The sequence below is a fragment of the Protopterus annectens genome, chromosome 3.part0 (assembly GCF_019279795.1).
Source record: "Protopterus annectens isolate FY-2018-M chromosome 3.part0, PAN1.0, whole genome shotgun sequence".
Lineage (NCBI taxonomy): Eukaryota > Metazoa > Chordata > Ceratodontiformes > Protopteridae > Protopterus > Protopterus annectens.
In genome coordinates this window covers 282,419,665-282,440,062 of record NC_056731.1, presented here as the reverse complement: position 1 = coordinate 282,440,062, position 20,398 = coordinate 282,419,665, and the positions used below count along the sequence as shown (strand labels likewise).

The 20,398-nt window shown below is 43.6% G+C and overlaps 1 protein-coding gene across 1 annotated transcript in view; it reads right to left on the bottom strand.

Annotated features, from left to right (window-relative positions):
* Positions 1 to 20,398, bottom strand: part of NEK10 (NIMA related kinase 10) — a 3,576,599-nt gene that overhangs the window by 2,651,923 nt on the left and 904,278 nt on the right. The window contains exon 7 of the mRNA XM_044064761.1: positions 10,317 to 10,401. Coding sequence (XP_043920696.1) covers positions 10,317 to 10,401 — 85 coding nt within the window. The remainder of the gene's footprint in view (positions 1 to 10,316; positions 10,402 to 20,398) is intronic.

The following is a 20,398-nucleotide window of genomic DNA, read 5'->3' as shown; positions in this document are numbered from 1 at the left end:
GAGTAGCAGCAAACCAAAGAGCTGATCAGATTTTCTGAATTCCTTTGTTCTGCAAAGGTAAAAATATAATTGTCTGTGAACATCTAACAAATGCAAACAAGATTTGCTTTTGTTTGAAAATTTGGGAAGAATGTGGTAAGTTATATAGGTGGATTCATATTAGTGTCAGATACTACTTTTGGTAAAAAGAAAGGATTTTTCGCAAAGACACCCTGTCCTTATGAAAGATTAGGTAAGGAGGCTTGCAAGATAAGGCTTGTAACTCAGATATTCTCCTAGCAGAAGTAATAGCAATGAAAAATGACGTTTTTCCAGTATAAATACTTCAAATCACAATTTACGGATGGTTCAAATGGGGGATTAATTAAAGATTGTAGCACCAGATTCAAGTCCCAAGGTGTAGACGGATCAAGCAATATGGTTCCTTTCAGAAAGGCTTTACAAAGTTTGTGTGACATTATTGCTGTATCATTTAGACCATTATGAAAATTTGAAATTGTAGCTTGATGAACCTGTATAGCTGAGGAGGGTGCCCCTGCATTGAAAACAATGCTAAAAATTCCAGGACCTTATGAACTGGTACAGAATATGGGTCAGAATTACTGTCTGTACCCCATTTTGAAAATTTTTGCCGCTCGTTGCTGTATAATCATCTAGTCGAAGGTTTGTGGGAGGCTAGAACAATTTGTTGAACTGGGGCAGTAAGACTAGTATGCCTGGCAATCATTGGAACTGAATAAGCCACACAGTGAGCTTGAGATTTCTGAAGATTCAGATGAATGTGTCCCTCTGGATAGGACAATAGTTCTGGAGCTGGGTCCAATGTCCAAAGTTTCTGAATTAAGTGAGGCCACTGAAAGGGAAACCATATATGTCAAGGCTAGAATGGAGCAATGAGAATTATCCTGTTCTTCGACCTGTTAGCTTTCTTCAGAAAATGGGAAATGAGAGGAATCAGGGGAACAGCATACAGTAGACTGGGGGCTAATTGTGAAGGAGAGCACCTCGGTGACTCCCCCAGATGGGAGATCAGGGCAAGGTAGATGCTGCACTTGTTCAGGGGGATGCAAAGAGATCACAGAGGGGATGGCCCCATCAACTGTATATCCTTTCCTTCACAAAAGGGTTGACAGACCACTCATGAGGCATCAGCATGCTCTTGCTCAATTTGTCCACAATCACATTGGAGCTCCCTGGAATATGTGTGGCAATTAGAAAGTGATTTAATGAAATTGCCCATTGCCATACTCTGAGTGCATCTGGACAAAGAGGGTAAGATCTGGTTGCCCCTTGTTTGTTGATGTACCAAACCATTGACATGTTGTCTGTTTGGATTGCAATTGTTCCTGAGGGGAGGGTTTCTTGGAATGCTTGCAACACCAGGAGCACTACCCTCATCTCTAGAACATTGATGTACAAATTGGCCTCTAACTGGGACCAAGTGTCTTCCACAGATAATGCCCCGCCCACCCTATCTGGGATGCATCCATGGTCACTGTGACTTGGGGTTGAGGAGAGACAAAAGGATGGCCTGATAGAATGTCATTGGAATAGAGCCACCAACTCGGGTCATTTTTGCATAGATTGGTGATCAGTATATGATGGAACATTGGTTGACCCATTGTGATGCCAAGACTCATTGCAGAATTCACATGTGAAACCTCCCAAGGGGAACTAAAGTGATAGTGCTGCCATAGATCCTAGAGACTAACACCAGTCTTGCAGTCACTGTTCTGCTGTGAATAATCTGGCTGACTGGTGATTTTATTCTTTGAAGTCTTTCTCTGGGTAGAGACACGATACAGGTGCTTATGTCTAATGCTGCCCCTATGAACTCTGAATGTTGTGTTGGCTCTAGATGTGATTTTTTGTAGATGCCAGTGATCCCTAGTGAAGAGAAAGTTTGAAGAGCATAGTTCCATGCCTGGAGCAGTAGATGCCTGGTTGTTGTGATAAAAGAGCCAGTCGTCTAGGTATGGAAACACATGGAATCCTTGCAGTCTAAAGTGAGCTGCAACCACTGTCATGCATTTGGTGAACACCCTGGGGGCTGTGGTGAGACCAAAGGGCATGGCTCTAAACTGATGACGACTGGCTCCCAGCCAGAAGCGCAGAAATCTTCTGCAGCATTTGTCCATTTTTATGTGATAATACACATCCTGAAGCTCTATTGAGCACATCCAATCATCTTTCCATAAGAATAGGAGAACAGACTGAACAGTGACCATCCAGAATTTGGTTTGTTGAATTGAGTTGTTTAAGACACTGAAATTCAAAATTGGTGTCCAGTCCCCTTTTTTGGCACTAAAAAGAATCTTGAGTAAACCCCGGATCCTATCTGGTCTGGTAGGACTGCTTGGATGGCTCTTTTGTAGAGCAGTTTTTGAATTTCTAGAACTGCTGCATCCCTGTGACTGCGTGGAATGTCTGGGATTATCTTTGGTTGCTTGAATTGTTTCAAAAAAGGAATATTGTAACCTCTGGTTATAATCCTTTGTACCCAATTGTCCATTGTTATGGTTAGCCAGGCAGGTAGGTGCAGGGAAAGTCATCCCCCAACTGCCTCCAGAGAATGGCAATAGGACCTCCATTCAGGAGCACTGATAAGAGTTACCAGGGAATGACTCCCTGGAACCATGACTTTTGTGGGCCACCTCTGCCTCTAGCATGGCATCTTCCATTATAACTCTTCCCCTCTTCCCCTGGGAGAGTCATTACCACATGAGTCCTGGAAAGCCCCTTGGGACTTTTTGAACCATAGCTTGCCACTCCTCTGATTCCTGGAGTAGGGCCATTGAGGAGTGGGAAAGCATACTCCCATGGCAGAAAGTGTCATTCCATCCTTCTCACATTTGGCAATGGTTTCTTTAACTTTGGGGCCAAAAAGGGATGTTCTGTCAAAGGGAGCATTGACAAAAGAAGACTTAAATGGCTCTGAAAACTCACATAAGCACATTCAGGCGTCTCTCCTCATGGCTACACCATAACCCACTACCCTAGTCGTCCCTTCAGCTGCATGCACAATGAACCTCATGGACGAATCACATATTGAATCAAAGGTTCCCAGCTGGGAAGCTACATTAACCTGAACCCCTCAGCTTGGGTTCCTGTTAGTGTGTCTGATGGTTCCTTTATCAGATCTTGTTGAAGCCTGGTGAAATGTGCCATAAAGTTCAAGAACCTAAGTGTCAAGGTCGATGAAGCGTAGCATACATGCGCTTCCAAATCTATCCATCATCCTAGACTCCTTATTAAGAGGATGGATAGCAGGACTTTCATTAGCAAGTCCCTCTTTGGTGGCTGCTGCAATCATCATGGCATCTGCTGGCAGCCCTTTATCCCACTGTTGCTGATCAGCGGGAGCTGACAAAATCCGGTCTGGTCTCTTAAGGATTGGTTTGATGAAATCAGGAAACTTCTAAGCCCGCTGCACAATTAACTCAGATTGTCAGTGAGTGGAGAGATCCAAGCAGTAGATGGTTGGGCATGGAAAGCCTCTAGGTACACTAACTTCTCTGAAGAAGGTTGCTGGGAAGTCCAGCCACCCCTCTGTTTAAGGATCTCTAGAATGTCATTGAATGAGGAATCTTCTGGTGGTGATCTTGGGGCACCTTCCCCTTCATCAAAGTCAGTATCATCTGTATAAGAATCTTCAGGGGAGTCCAAGTGCTTCCTCTTGCACTTTCTCTTCTGGGCACCTCCTTGGTGGGACTGACCGGGGAGGTATATGAAGAGGACATAACCACAACAGTTGAATCCTGAGGTTTTTGTGCCTGCTGTCCCAAAGGTTAGAGGCTGGTGGTAGCTTTGGGCAAGGGGAAGGACCGGGATTCTGTTCCGACAACAGAGTAATTGACTGTGAGCCCATGGTGGACAAGGCCCTCTCCATGGCGTGGAAAGCAGCTCCCCCCAGTAGAGGAATGGCAGCCAAGAATTGAAATTGACTCCTTCATAACCATGGTCCTATCCACATCAAGGTAGCTGCCCCCGAGCCCATAGCTGAAATTATGTGTGCTGAAGCTCGGAAAAGTATGGAAGGCTCTGATAAGGTCAGAGTCAATCCACACTCCCTGGAACTAACAACAAAGCTCCAACCCTGAGAGGTATCAACAGAGGCAAAAAGCTCAGGATAGTGATCGGCGCCGGAGACAAGGATCTCACTGGTGCCAATACAGTTGACACCAGGACTGTCGGAACTGGGAACTCAGGACACTCAGTTGGACTCAGAGGAGGAACAAGAACCAGGTTAGAGACATGTAAATTTCCAGAGCCAGAAGTGCTAGGAAGCGAAGAAGTGGCTAATCTCCTCACCACCAAGAGCTGGTCCACCAACCTCAGAACATTGGACTCTGAGGCTCTTGGTGGTACGGATGAAAGAGACCGATGGGAACCAGGGTCTATCCAAGAATGGGCTTGTCAGTCAGACTACAAAGGGGTAAATTTTTGGAGAATACTTTGTGTGGAGCAAATCATTAAAATAAAACGTCTTTGGTTCCAAGATCGGTGGAAAAGATGAGAGAGAAAAGGTCTGATCTGAGGTAGTAGTGGGTGCCGGAATTGTCATTCCAGAAAAAGGCACTAACAGCACCAATATTGGTAGCTGTTTCTCATTCAGTTCCACCAAAACTGTGGGAACAGAGGAAGACTTAGTCTTTTTAATAGGTGGTTCTGAAGAGAGTGTTGGAACTGAGCAGCTCTACTTCTTAGAACCTTCATGTCTGGAGGAAGAGGAAAAAGAAGGGGAGCTAACATCAGTCTTAGACATCACAGATATATCAAAGCTAGATTTTATCAGGCCTTTCAAGATGAGCTTATTCTTCCTCTCTATGAGGGTCCAGTGACTAAAGCCAAGATAGATGGCACAGTCCTTGAAGGTGCACTGGGCCCAAGCAGTAGACACACAAGGAATGTTCATCTGAGTTCGTCAGTTTACGATCACACTTCTGGCATTTCTTGAAGTCAGAAGTGCTTTAGTCTTCTCAGCCATGTCAAAAAAGATGCTCCCTCTCACACACACACACACACACACACACACACACACTCACACACACTCACACACACTCACACACACTCACACACACGAGAAGAAAAAGGGAAGTCTGAATAATTTGAGTAAGGTTTTTTTTTTTGTTAGAAAGGGAAAAAATGTACCAATGATGGTACGAAAGATTTACCGTAGCAGTAATAAGATAGGGGAAGGAGGCAAAACAATGGTAAGGAAGATTACAGTAAAGGTAAGCAAAGGCAGAGAGATCTACCAGTGATGGTAAACAGGAGAAAACACTCCAATAAAGTTAAGGAAAAAGAAGCTGGGTAAAGAATAAGATTTTAGAGAAGCAACTACTCAGTAAAGAATTCGACAAAGGTAAATAATGCTTACAGTGATAAGAAATGTCTAGCATGAGAGCGGTCAGAGAGGAATGCATCTGGCACTTAAAGTGGCAAGTAATATCTGTGGTAATCTTGAGAGGAGCATTCTGGGTAGAGCTAAGCTTGAGAGTTTTTGGAAGGCACGAGCTGGAATAACAGTCGAGTTGGTTCCGAGATAAGGAATCAAACCCACAGTAAAAGATTAAGTATCTTTTGTACTATAGACTATAGCATGATATTTTTAGCCAAATTTAATTTCTTATTGTCACACATGACTTGTTGAACTACTACCTTATTACTGTTGTAACTATCAACTTTCATAAAAAGATGTATCTACTGTCAAACTGTTCTCTTAATGGTTCTACCTCAAATGCCCTTAACACTTTTATGTAACATTTTAAGCTTATTTATGTAATATTTAATTTACCCAGGTTGTGACTTCAAAAGAGTCAGTAGATCAGTTCATTTAACCAGCTAACAAATTGCAACTATCCCTCTCTCTCTATTATACACACACACACACATATATATATATATATATATATATATATATATATATATATTTATATATATATGGGTTCACTACATAATCTCGAAATTTTGAAATATTGAATTTCAAAATATTGAGACCATGTAGCCGAAACCCCTAAATACCAAAAGACCAGAAGTGTGAAATTCAAAACCCCGATGTTCTGAGATAATGAAGTAGCGATTCTGGCGATGGATACGTGGAAGTTCAGGTAAGTATCTATGTGCAAGTGTGTTGGTTAGGGGCTTTAGTGTGTGTCAGTGTGTGTTGTGACTGTGATGTGTGTGTGTGTGTGTGTGTTGTGACTGTGATGTGTGTGTGTGTGTGTGTGTGTGTGTGTGTGTGTGTGTGTGTGTGTGTGTGTGTGTGTGTGTTGTGACTGTGATGTGTGTGTGTGTGTGTGTGAGGGACTGTAAACTGTGTGGGTGTGCGTTTGCCTTGTGTGTCTGTGCAATCTCAAAGTTAGTATATTTAAGTAGGGGGGTGTGGGGGGCACAGCCCCCCACAACGGGGGTGCAGGGTGGCTTGCCCCCCTGCTTATCTGTAGTGTAGGATGATATGTTTGATTGTTGGGGGAAGTTTTGTATATGTGTATGTGTGTTGTATGTGTGTTGTACGTTCAGTATTTTGAATTTCACACTTCTGGTCTTTCGGTATTTAGGGGTTTCGGCTACATGGTCTCGAGATTTTCAAATTCGATATTTCAAAATTTCGAGATTATGTAGTGAACCCATATATATATAAATATATATATATATATATATATATATATATATATATATATATATATATATATAAAATGCATGCATGCATGCATACACACACACACACACACACACACACACACACACACACACACACACACACACATACACACACAATATAGAGAAAAAGAGATAACTGTACAGATATACGCATGCATAAGTAAATAAATAAATACATGTAACCAAACACAGTTCATACATAAGTGTTGGGGCAGAGTCCCCATTACAGGCAAGTGAATTTCATTAAAAATAAAATGAAATATTTATAGCCGGAAAAAAAATACATCTCAATGATTTGTACAATATCTGCTTTGCTACATTCATAAGACATAATCTTTAGGCTACAATCTGAAATTTGGGGTTTGAAAAAATGAAATTCAACAAGTATTCTATACATCCTTATCTGACTGCCTTACTTTATCTATTGCTTGCTTTTCTGGGATGAATAACTAGAATAGCTTTACAAAATATTTGATTACTGATGAAAATATGTTTATTTATAAATATTTGTTTATTAATACAAACAACCATGTAAATTAACTAGTTCAAATGACATTTTCATCCACAATCTAGGCAAAAGTAAATATACATAATACTAATAAACTGCCATTATAAGATTAACTGAGAAGTAAACAAGAAGTTCCCTAATTATGCTCAGAAAACAAGAGAAAAATGTTTGTGTTATAGCCAAGTTCATAACTAAGAAGTAGACTATCTAAGAACCTCACTATAAAACACTTGTTAGAAACAGGATCTTATGTATGAACCTCACGTACCTCACTCTGCTACAAAGATGGTAGTCAGAGGGAACTGCATCAGAAAGCAAGTAGCCTTAAAAGCTGTAACTCACCTCACACCTGCCACAAAAAATGGCTGTCAGTAGCAAATTGTACCACCAAGCAACATCAATTTAAAAAGCTGTTGCCGCAGTGCCATGCAATTTTTTTTATTCATTAAACTGAAGCTATATCATACAGACATCTAAAACTCCTCATGTATTACAAGGGATTATAATCAGGTCTTTGTACACAACCACCGTCCCTTCAGTTGGAACTATCACTAATGTCCAAGCCCTCACCAAAAAACCTATATAGCTGCATGGACTCAGCCATACCTGGCAGGACCAAATCATTTGTCATAAAATAAATAAATAAAATAAATCTCCATCAAGGAAGAGTAAACCCATCTGGTGGACAGCAGCAATAAACAAACTCTATAATAAAAGGAAAAAATTGCTGTCCAAGACCAAGAAGGAGCAGTTGCCAAGTTGGACACAATCTCTCCTTTGTCTGAACAAGCAAATAAGGTAACTGGTGAAATTCTCCATGGCTAACTTCAAGTCTAAATTGGCCACATCCACTAAGGACAATCACAAGGCCTACTTCACACACGTCTGCAATCTCAAACGTAACACCCAAATCTGTTCTGAGCTGGTGGTCAAGAACACCACATACACAAACACCATAGATATAGCCAACCTGCTGGCAGATAGGTTCAGTGAAAACTTCACTCCACTGTCCCCCCATCAGTGAATCAGGACAACCCCAGCACCTGACCCCACTCACATCATCACCAGGGAGCAGGTCTTTAATGCCCTCTCAAAGGCAAAAAATACAGTCTCCATGGGACCTGACAACAACCCTGGCTGCTTCCTACATGAACTTGGGCATGAGTTCTCAGCACCATTATGCACCCTATTCAACCAAAACCTGAGCACTGGCTTCATTCCAGCTGAATGGAGGACAGCCACTGTCATCCCTCTACACAAAGGTGGAGTGTCCACTGACCCAGATAATTATAGGCCCATCAGCCTAACTAGTCTGATCTGCAAGGCCATGGAACGCACTGTCATGGACCATATAAACAAAGATAGCAACCTCCAAACTCTTGAACCCACACAGTCTGGTTTTGTCAAAGGGAGATCATGCCTGTTAAACTTGGTTGACATCTTTGAAACAGTCACCAAAGCCATGGATGAGGGGAAAATGGTGCACACCACCTACCTTAACCTAGCCAAAGCCTTCAACTCTATTGCCCACTCAGGCACAATAGATAAACTCTCCCAGCTAGGTATCAACCTGTATGTTACCAGATGAGTAGCTAACTGGCTTACTGATAGAACCCACTCAGTCAAAATAGGGGAAGCCACCTCTAGTAGTAGACCCATAATGAACAGCGTACTCCAAGGATCAGTCTTGGGGCCTCTAATGTTTGGGTATAAGTTTCTGAAGTGCAAGCCAAAACCAGTAGTCTGTGGCTGACCAAGTCTGCAGATGATTGCAAGCTGGGTGCTGTCTTAAATTCCTCTAGTGATGTGAACATCCTCCAAGACGGCTTCACCCAAATTAATGACTGGTGCCAGAAGCATGGCCTCAAACTGTATACCACGAATTGTATCATTATCCCCTCTGGGGAAAATGGCTTTCCGACTAATTATTACATTAATAACAATGTACTAAGCATGCAATCAGGGACTTGGGCACTCAGGTTGATTACAATCTGACTTTTGATCACTACGTGGCCTCCATTGTACGGAAGGATTTCTACATAGCCCACCTCATAAGTAAGTGTATTTCATCCAGGAACAAGGAAGTCACATCCCTGTAATCCTCCCTTATCGGAGCCATTATCGAGTACAATTCCCCCTTCGGCATGTACCTTGCCAAGCACTTGCAGCAGCGGGAGAGCCACAGAGGTTTCTGACCTGGAAAATCCAGGGTCTCAAACACCTATCCTATACAGATAGGCTAAAAGCCCTGTCCCTGTACTCAGTCTTGTACAGACAGCTCAGAGGTTACCTGTATCTGGCATACAAGGCCATCTCAGACTCAGTCATGATGGAGTTGCTGCATATCTGCAAGTCAAACTCCACTCAGTCAACACACAAACAAGGCCTCAACCTGGTCTGTGACATTAATAGAACTTGTTGACAGGATAGATTCGTGTTCCAAAGACTCCCCCATCTGTGGAGCAGACTCCCTCTCCAGGTCAAGCAGAGTACCTCAAAATCCCTCTTTAACAGGAACCTGGATGACTGGATGGGAAACCGAAAATACACCCCTATGATCCCACCTGTGTCCCTGCATGACAGGGGAAACAGGTGCTGACTTTGTGGGAACATGGGCAAAATTCTTGGCTAGGCTTATAAGGGCCTCTAGGCCAACAGCCTAGTATTGTCTTATGAACCTATGAACAACCCTTTGTTATAAGTTCTCAAACTAGATGTCAAAAAATTCACCTTACATACTTCTCATCAAGCAAATTTTTGACACCCATTTCTCACGTAACCAGTTGTTTATGAATGGAAACCTAATCATAATCCTTTATACTGACTTACTAAGGTTAAAAAACATAAAATTCAGAAAAAACAACCATTCAAATATGAAAATCAAAACGCATGGTTAAATATGACATGGAGATTTATAGTATCAAACTGAAAATGAGCAAAAAATGCTGGCAAAGCCCATACATAGAAAATTTGAAAATGGTATTATAAACTATGCGGTATAATTACAAAGAAGTATTCTCAAAATGTGTTATAGGCATACAGTATTCCAGTAAGTTTGAACATCACACTTCAACATCTTTGCAACCCTCTGAGGAATTATTTTTAACTCATTTTATTACAAATGAAAGAAATAATATAAACAAACCTGATAAACTGGATCTCTCATTAGCAATCGCAAACAGATTAATACTCTCAAGAAGTTACCAGGTGGGGCTCTTTCCACCCACTCTCTACAACAGAAGAGAAATCATGATTACTTGCTAAATCTTTATTTAAGTAGATACATCAGAATCAAAGAGAAGCAAAATACTGAAATTCAGACATGATGATGATAGTCTTAAATGCTTTCCATCAACTCTTCTATTTTTTTTCTGAATGAAGTACCACAGTTGCTATTTAACCAATCTCCCATTTTAAAGGACTTTAACACTACAAATAAAACACACAAATAAATAAATAAAAATAAAACACAATTTGTTATTCTTCCTGCATAGCATATATGCAATTTACATGTTTCCTGCCCCATTATTTATTACTGTTAAGGGAATCTCCTCCCAAATCTCTAACCTCTCTTTTTGAACTTCTAAACTAATGCTTTTGCATTTTTCTTTGCATCTTCTTATTACTACTGTGCACTAATTCCTCTTATCATTCATTTTTGCATTAGTTTAAAGAATACAGCCTTATTAAGTAGTTTAAAGTGATTTGCCAATGATCTTGTATACAAAATGTTATTGCACTGACACATAGAGTATACGTGAGCTACAGTCTGCTCAGTTTTATTTTGTTAACCTATTTTATTTTGATAACTTTATTTAAAAGTGTGCTTCTACAGGGCAAACCTTAGTAACCCCTCTAACCTCTGACATTAAGGCAGTGATTCAGGAGTGCATTAAAATATTTAAAATATTGAATTCTTAAAGTTTTAACTGATTTACTAATAAAGTATTGAAGTATACCATAGTAAACTAATGCACTGTCAGAAGCACCTTAACTCTATGATTCTCATTCTCCTTCTACAAGATTATCTTTTTGCCTGCTGTGACATAACATTATCAGTCCACAACAGCTGGTAAATCTGCCACAGAAGGGCTAATGTCTGGCCTGATTTTCAGAGCTTTTCACCTTTTCCCTTCCTGACCACACAGATGTTCTAACCAGACATCAGCACATCTGTGGTATGACGGGGCATCTGTCAACATGATTTTTATTTCATTCTTGCCCCTGTCGGTTCTACAGCCTGGGCTGAGACTACGCCATGAGCCATCTACATGGCATATGCCCCCAAGAATGGCATCCCAAACCTCCCTCTCTTGGTGTTAGGTCAACCACAGAGGGTGGTACCTTGTAAGAGTAGATGGAATGGAACGCAAATATACAAGTGACTGGGTAACCACCACAACCTCAGGATGATGGCAGAAATATAAAGCCGAGGGATACTGGGAGGAACATATGACTACAACACTAAACATACTTAAATATCTACAGCTATGGTAAGTGTCTAACAAAACTGTGCTATTTTCATTGTATTGTATGCTGTTACAGTAGTGATAACACAAGAGAAGAGTCACAGCATTTATATACCAGTGAGTGGCTGGCCCTGAAAAGATGTGGTTTGTAAAGTCCCTGTACTACAGCTGTGAAAAATCCTGCCCTGGCTCTAGAGGAAATCCAGGTTTTAAGTCATGGACAAGATGTGGAAAGATGACCACAAAACTGCTTCAAAGATGGTCTGGGTGCTGAGCACTCCAAAGAAGGCAGTGGTGGTTGCTGTGGCTCTTGTGGAATGAGTTCTCACATGCCTTGTTACATTATTGCTATGGCTATGGAAACAGTAACAGAAGCAGAGGTAGTGAACCAGTTTACTATCATTTTAATGAATCCCACTTGGATGACTCCAACTTGCGTGCAGTCCGAAACCCAAATGCTGACAATGCTAAACACCAATATTTCCGACTGTAAATATCTCACCCCCTCTCAGCCCAAGTTAATGCTTGTTCCTAGGTCCAGAGCAGTACAGAATTCTGAGTTCGGTAATTATCTGGATTATACCGTAAATCGGCATTACAGCTTTTCGTGGAAGTGAGTCAATGATACAATGACTCGATCAAGTGAGATTCAGTGATATGATAGTAAACCGTAGTGAACCAGCTATTTAAAAGTGGTCTGTATAGAGTCAGGCCTGTCCTCATTACTCTTTGCAAAGGTGTTTAACATATTTTTCTCACTCTGCTTTAGTCCTTTTAAAGTAAAATCTCAGTTGTATTTGAACTTCCGTGGGATGCAAAATCTTTCACCCCTATTCTATGGGATACAAAATAATATAAGAAGATTAATGGCGTGGTTTCAAGAGATTTCACCTCCAGTTGGAACATGACAAGGGGCTTGGTATAGAGTGTTATCTTGCCCTTGTGGGACACTAGAAAGAGTTGTTTGCACATGAGGGCTTGCAGTTTTGATATCCTACTGACACATGTAATGGTCACTAAAAGGGCAGTTTTCTGGGTCATGTATTTAAGACCAGCAACGGCTGTTGCTCAAAATGTGATAGGACAGCTTCACTAACATAACAACTGAAATCCCTCTTGGTGGAAAGATTATCTTCTTGGGAGGCCTCAGATGCAAGATTTCCTTAGGGAATTGCTTCATTAGAAATAGGGAATAAAGGGGGAAACTACGGTAGGCAAGCTGAGATTACAGACACATGAATCAACTTCACTAAGACAGAAAGTGAGCCTGATTATTAAATATATGACAAGTATGTTTGGACAGAGGACAGTGAAGTTTGGTTAGAGTTTAGGTAATCTCTCTGGACCCAAAGGATGTCCTTTCCCATTTTCCTAGGTATAGTGCCTAAAGGGGTGAGAGCTAGCTCAGCCAGGCTGTCAACTTCAGGGTCTTTAGGATGGAATGCATGAGTAAACCTTTGTTTTGAGTGATGAAGTCTGCACACTGAGACAGCAGAACAAGCTCAGTCTTTACCATATTCATTAGAAGTGAGAAGTAGTGTTGTCTCTGCCAAATAGAAACTATGAGAAGCATTTTGTCCTGTCCACCTTTATCTTCTACATTACCCTGAAGATTAAAAGGACTGGAGGAAAGGCATATAGAAACTGATTTGCCCAATATGTTGGCATGGTATTTAAATGTCCATGCCCCTATGGTTAAGTGGTTTTCTGTTGCAAAATTTTCAGACAGGTTTGCTTTCTGAAGAAACACAGAAGGCCTACCTTGAAAATATCATCTGTGGATCATATCAAGAAATACACCCATGTTTAACATCCTGTCCTGAAAGTATGCCTCTGTTTTGCTGATTTAATCTTTCAGAACATTCTCCTGAGAAGGGACCCAAGATGCCTTGAGAGACATGCCTAATACTTGAGCTAAGTACCATACCTTGATGACTAGACTGTACAAGATGTATGACTGAGCTCCCTCCCCATCAACTGGCTGCCAAGTCTTTTTTGAAGTCTTTTATATCTAGAATTACTGCCATCATTTCTATGACACTGATGTGCTTTTTTTTCCCTCTGAGATTTGTCTCAGGTCCCTTAGATCATTAGTTTCCCTGAGTGGGTATGCAGTCTACATACGAGGAGTCTGAGAGGACTATCTGGGTGTTGATGCCTAGCTTGAAGGAGAAACCCTTGTTGAAGTGTACCTTATGTTTCCAGCATGAGACATCTCTTTATAATATAAGCCAGTAAGGAGGATGCAGCTCTGCAGGGAGTGGTCATGATGCAGTTTCTTATATATCACTGCAGTCTTCTCATGTGAAGCCTTGCCATAGAAACAATCAGAATTGTGGATACCATACGCACTAGTGCTCTGAGGAACTCCATAGTGGTAATCTGATTTTGCTGTGTTATGGAGGTGAAATATGAGGTTAGAAACAGCACCTTCTATGACAGAAGGAATGCATTCTGGTTTGTAGTGCCCAGAACAGCTTCCAGGAGAAGGATATTCGCTGGGATTTTAGAGAGTTTATGTTGAGTCCTAAAGTTTTGAAGCAGCCCAGGGTAAACTGTAGAGCACCCAACATCTCCTCTAGAATTAGGCCCAGAACCAAACAGTCATCCAGGCAGGAATACATGTGAATGCCCCTGTTTCTGAAGTAGACAGGTATGGAGGCAAAGCACTTTGTGAAATCCCAGTTTTGAATCTCAGGTAGTACCTGTTTGTGCTGGCTGTAGGTATACAGAGGCAGGCATATTTTACGCCTAGGATAGCCATGGAATCTTGAGGGAAGAGGAGAAGCAGAAGGGAATGCAAGTGAATTTTGGCAAATTTAGAAACTTAGTCTTGTTTACTCAAACTGACAGTTTTGAGTAAAACTATGTGCTTCTTCCTTTTCTAATACTCTCTCTCTCTCACTATAGCCCCCTTCTCAGATGGTCCAGAAGTATGGATTTGATGAAACTTTGCTCAATGGGCACTGTGGGAATAACTGAGAATCTTAGTCTTTCTATAAACTAAAACTTGAATCCTTTTCCTAGGATTCTTAGAACCAAGGTGTATGGAGTTATTTTCTGATGCTCTCTTACAAACACATCCAGATGTCTGCTTATTTTTGGATAGGAATGGGTAGAAGATGTGTATTTGGGAGGTTGCTGGCTGCAGTAGGATCTGAGGAGTGTGGGATAGAAGAGCACCCTGCAGACACAGAGGGATGGATTGCCCCATGACCATCTGTTTTTGTTGTTTTTTTTTTTGTTTGGTGTACTCATTTAGGTCACTGAGATCCAATATCAATTTCTTAAGGACCAAAAAGAATCTTGAATAAACCCCAGACCCTCATAGTTCTACTAGGACCTCCTGGATGGCTCTTTTTTGTAGAAGGTTTGAGGCCTCTTTTTCTTTTGCCACCCTCTTTTAACAGGGTAGAACATGTGGAAAAGGAGGGGAGGGTGTCTGTGAGAAGACGGAAAAGGGAATGTAATGGCCTATAGATACTATTTCTCCTCCTGACCCATTTGTCATGTGTGTCAGCTATCAGTGCAGTGCAGCCTGGTGTAGCAAGAGAGATACAGAGACAGCTATTACCCCCAAATCCCAAAAGAGTGGAACAAGTCAGACAAGATCCTAGGTATTCTGCTGTTGCCTTCCTTGGATGAGAACATGGAAGCTCACATTTGGCAGAAAAACTCCACCCCTGAGGTAGCATCCATTGAAGGATCCCCACCTTATCCTCCAAAGGAGCTCCTATCATGAAAGTGGCTATAAGAATGTCTGTGGGACATTTTGAACCACAAAGGTTTAAGTTCCTTCTGATTCCTCAAAAAGCCCCTTTGTGGAGATGTGAACTAGACTCTCAGATTGGACAATGTTTTGCTTTTTTTTTTCACTACATTCAGTTTCTCCTTCACACTAGGTCCAAAAAGTGAGAACCTCATCAAAGTATCTCAAGGTGAAGCATGTCCCAGCAGCTCTACCTGCTCCATCAGCCATATTATGTAATAAGTACAAAGGGAAGGTTGAGATATATAGCACACAGGGCACCTGCACCTTTAGCTGTATACCAGTGTTAACTATGACTGGTTAGGTAGAGGCATAAGGCACCAGATTTGCTAGCTAAGGCTCTGTCACATACTGTAAGAGAATAAGAAGTTATGTACTCACCATAACGTTCCATCTGAGTAGGTAGACTTCATTTGTATGCACCTTTGGGAATCGGATCCCACCTCGGATCCGAGCCGGCAATCTTTCATAGCTTAGATCCGAGCTCCTAGCTCCTCCCCTTCACCCATAATCCCCTGCCATCCCTGACTGACCTCAGATATGGCTTGGACTTGTGTATTGCCATAAGTTTGCCCATAACCAAGAAGGCTGAAAAAGGAAACTAACTACCTTCCTTAAAGGGCAGAGTGAAAACTTCTGGCGAAATAACATCCAAAGGTCAGGGGGAAGGAGGGTGGGACGGTTGCAGACAAATGAAGTCTACCTACTCAGATGGAACGTTACGGTGAGTACATAACTTCTTAATCTGAAGTAGTTAACTTCATTTGTCAGCACCTTTGGGACAGAGTCCCCAGCTACCTGTACCTTGGGCGACCTTCATGGAAGGATGTTCCGGTGCACTGCAGAGCCAAAGGATGCTCTCCCTCGAGAGATAATATCCAATTTATAATGGTTGATGAAGGTATGAGGTGAAGCCCAAGTGGCTGCTGAGCAAATATCATCCAGGGGTACTCTAGACCGAAAGGCAGCAGAAGTAGACATGGACCGAGTAGAGTGGGCACGGACTCCCTGAGGTGCGGGCCTGCCAGAACTTTCATAAGCCAAAAGGATGCATTGTGAAATCCACCTCGACAAGGTGACCTTCGACACAGATTTGCCTAAATTAAATTTTGCAAAGGAGACGAACAACTGGTGTTCCGGAGCACTGCAGAGCCAAAGGATGCTCTCCCTCGAGAGATAATATCCAATTTATAATGGTTGATGAAGGTATGAGGTGAAGCCCAAGTGGCTGCTGAGCAAATATCATCCAGGGGTACTCTAGACCGAAAGGCAGCAGAAGTAGACATGGACTGAGTAGAGTGGGCATGGACTCCCTGAGGTGCGGGCCTGCCAGAAATTTCATAAGCCAAAAGGATGCATTGTGAAATCCACCTCGACAAGGTGACCTTCGACACAGATTTGCCTAAATTAAATTTTGCAAATGAGACGAACAACTGGTTGGATTGTCTATGGCCAGCCGTTCTATGAATGTAAAAATGCAGCTGTCTATGCACATCTAGAGAATGTAGTTTGTATTCTCCTTTGTTCTGGAATTCAGGAAAGAAAACTGGCAGATTAATGGATTGGTTAATATTTGCCTCTTAGGAAGGAATGAGGGATTGGTCCTGAGATAAACCCTATCCTTGTGGAAGGTCAAGTAAGGAGGTTTTACACATAGGGCTTGAAGTTCAGAAACCCTCCTAGCTGAAGTAATAGCGACGAGAAAGGCTGTTTTCCATGACAAATGTTTGAGATCAGCTGAAGCTGCCGGTTCAAAGGGGGGAGCTGTCAAGGCCTGAAGTACTAAAGTCAAATCCCAGGGAGGCACTACTTCCTTTATTGAAGGTCTGAGTAGGAAGGTGCCCTTCAGAAAGTTCTTACATAACTTCGTGGTGATCAATGGACCCAATTCATGTCCCACGTGGTAATGAGAGATAGCTGCTGGTTGAACTTTGACTGTGGAATAGCTAGCCCCCTAATGAAAAAGCCCTGAAAGGAAATCCAAGATGGCAGGCAACAGAGCTGTGAAAGGGTCTAGGTTCTGACGCTCCGCCCAAATAGCGAAATGTTTCCATTTACTCCTATAGACTTTCCTAGTAGAGGGCTTGTATGCTGCTACTAGGATAACTTTAACTGGGGAGGAGATACCGGGAGTCCAAGCTACAAGTGGAAATGGAGCAACCAAGCCGTAAGCTTGAGAATGTCCAGATTCGGGACTGGGAGGCCTAGGGGGTAGGAAATCAGATCCAGGAGGGGATCTAGAATCCAAGGTGGATTCACCAGATGAGACCAGAGGTAAGGGAACAAAGCTTGACGAGGCCAGAATGGGGCAAAGAGGATCATTTTGCTCCCCAACTGACTGGCTTTCTGTAGAAGCTTCAGCATCAGAGGTAGAGGAGGGAAAGCATAGAGTAGACCGGGAGGCCAAGCATGCACCAGAGCGTCTCTCGGGAATTCCCCGGCGGGGGGAATTAGAGCGAAGTAGCTGTTGCATTTCATGTTTGAAGGAGAGGCGAAGAGATCGCAACAGGGTTGTCCCCATACAGCAAAAATCCACTTCGCTACCTGGGGATTGAGAGACCACTCGTAAGGAGACAGAATGGTGCGACTGAGTTTGTCCGCCAGGATGTTGGACCATCCCAGAATGTGCATTGCAATAAGAAAGCGGTTGGTGGAGATCGCCCATTCCCACACTCTCATAGCTTCTTGACAGAGTGGGTAGGACCTGGTTTCCCCCTGTTTGTTGATGTACCAGACAACCGACATGTTGTCTGACTGAACTGCAACTGTTCCTGTAGGAAGAAGGCTCTGAAGTGCTTGCAACGACAACAGCACTGCCCTCATCTCTAGGACATTTATATGCAATGAGGTCTCTGCATCATTCCACGTGCCTTGGACCATCCTGCCTGCATAATGCCCCCCCCCCACCCGAGGCGAGAGGCGTCTGTGGTCACTGTGGCAAGAGGATGGGCCATGGAGAAAGGGCGTCCTGCTTGGAGGTCCGGTGATTGTAACCACCATGCGAGAGCCCTTCTGCAAGCCTTGCTGAGGGGAATGGGGTGACTGAGAGGGTATCGACGGAAGGACCATTGGACTTGGAGAGTCCACTGCAAAACCTTCATATTCAGGCGGGCCGTGGGGAGCAGGGTAATTGCAGCTGCCATGGAGCCCAGTGCCCTCAGGACCAATCCCGCCGGGAGAGCCAACGATAGTAAAATGACCCGCACATGAAGTCTCATGGTGTGAAGTCGCTCGGTGGTTAAGAAGGCTAGTAAGTTGTTGGTGTCTAATCTGGCCCCGATAAAGTCTATCACCTGAGTGGGGTTGAGAAAGGATTTGTCCGTGTTGACGGTGATCCCCAGCAGGGGAGCAAGGTGGAGAAAGTAATTCCTGGCTGAGCAGAGTAGATGCCTTGTTGGGGCGGTCAGGAGCCAGTCGTCTAGGTATGGGAACACCTGCATTCCCTGAAGCCTCAGGTGGGCCGCTATCACTGCTAATACCTTGGAGAACACCCTGGGGGCTGAGGTGAAACCGAAGGGAAGGACCCTGAACTGATAATGACTGGCTCCTAGCCAGAAGCGGAGAAATTTCCTGGATCGTTTGTCCATCAATATGTGGTAATACGCATCCTTGAGCTCTATCGAGCACATCCAGTCGCTCTCCCACAACAGGGGGGATAATGAATTGAAGGGTGACCATCCAGAACTTTTCTTTGGTTACTGACAGGTTCAGGAGGGAGAGATCAAGGATTGGCCTTAGGTCCCCCATCTTTTTTGGCACCAAAAAGAACCTGGAGTAGTAACCCGATCCGAACTGGTCTGGGGGGACGTGTTGAATGGCTCTTCTTCCTAAGAGTTGCTGAATTTCTGCAGCTGCAGACTCCCTCTGATCGGGTGAGACGTCGGGGAGGCGTTTGGGTTGGTGAGGGATGTGAGAAAAGGGAATTTGGTCTGTTGTGATGGACTCCCAAGCTGCCAGGTGCCTCGAAAAACATCCCCCGACTGACTCCAGAGAGGAGCAGTCGGGCAAACCCTCAGGGTCGCTGGGTGGGCACGTCAGAGAAAGCTGCTCTGGAACCACCATTCCTCGGGCCCCCTCTGCCTCTAGGGCGGCGTCCACCCTGTCCTCCTCTGCCACGGAAGGACTGGGGGTCTGGAGCAGACTGGGATTGTTGCGACTTCCGGAACCACATCTTCTTCTGTCCCTTTTGGTTCTTGGAGAAGGACCTCTGGGGAGCAGAGAAGTGGACTCCGATGGCAGACAATGTCTTCCCATCCTTTTCGCTCTGGACCAAAGTCTCGCGAACAGTCTTGTCAAACAGGGCAGAACCATCGAAAGGGGCATTCGCAAATGATGCCTTGAAGGGTTCCGCGAAATCGCAATGCCGGAGCCAGGCCTGATGCCGCATGACAAGGCCTGTTCCGCTGGCTCTAGCAGCTCCCTCTTTGGCTTGGGACAACAGCCTCATAGAAGTGTTAGATATGGACCTGAGACTGGCCATTCGAGTGGAGTACAACCATTTGTCCTCCACCGACATGGACTCCGGGGTCAAAGCAGCATACTCTTTGATAAGGTCCCGCTGCAGTCGAATAACATGTGCCATGTAGTTCAGAGACCTCACCGAAAAGGTCGCTGAACTAAAAGCCCGCTTCCCTAAACAGTCCATCAAACAGGACTCCATGCTCGGTGGATGGACCGAGGGGCTCTCCTGAGCTAATTCCCTCTTGGTGGCTGCCGCCACCAACATGGCATCTACGGGGGGCCCTTGCTCCAATGGGACCTCTCGGAGGGGGGACTAAGTATCTTGTCCGGGCGTTTGGGGACTGGCTCCACAGTGTCTGGCTTCTTCCACCCCCTAGTGGTAATAAGGTCCACTAAGGGGTCGGGTGGAGGGGACACCCAAGAGGTAGATGGGCCTGCTTCGAATGCCTCCAGGAACACGGATTCATCCGAGGAAGCCTTGGGGGCAGACCACCCCCCTCTTATCCTGAGCATTTCCATGATGTCTCC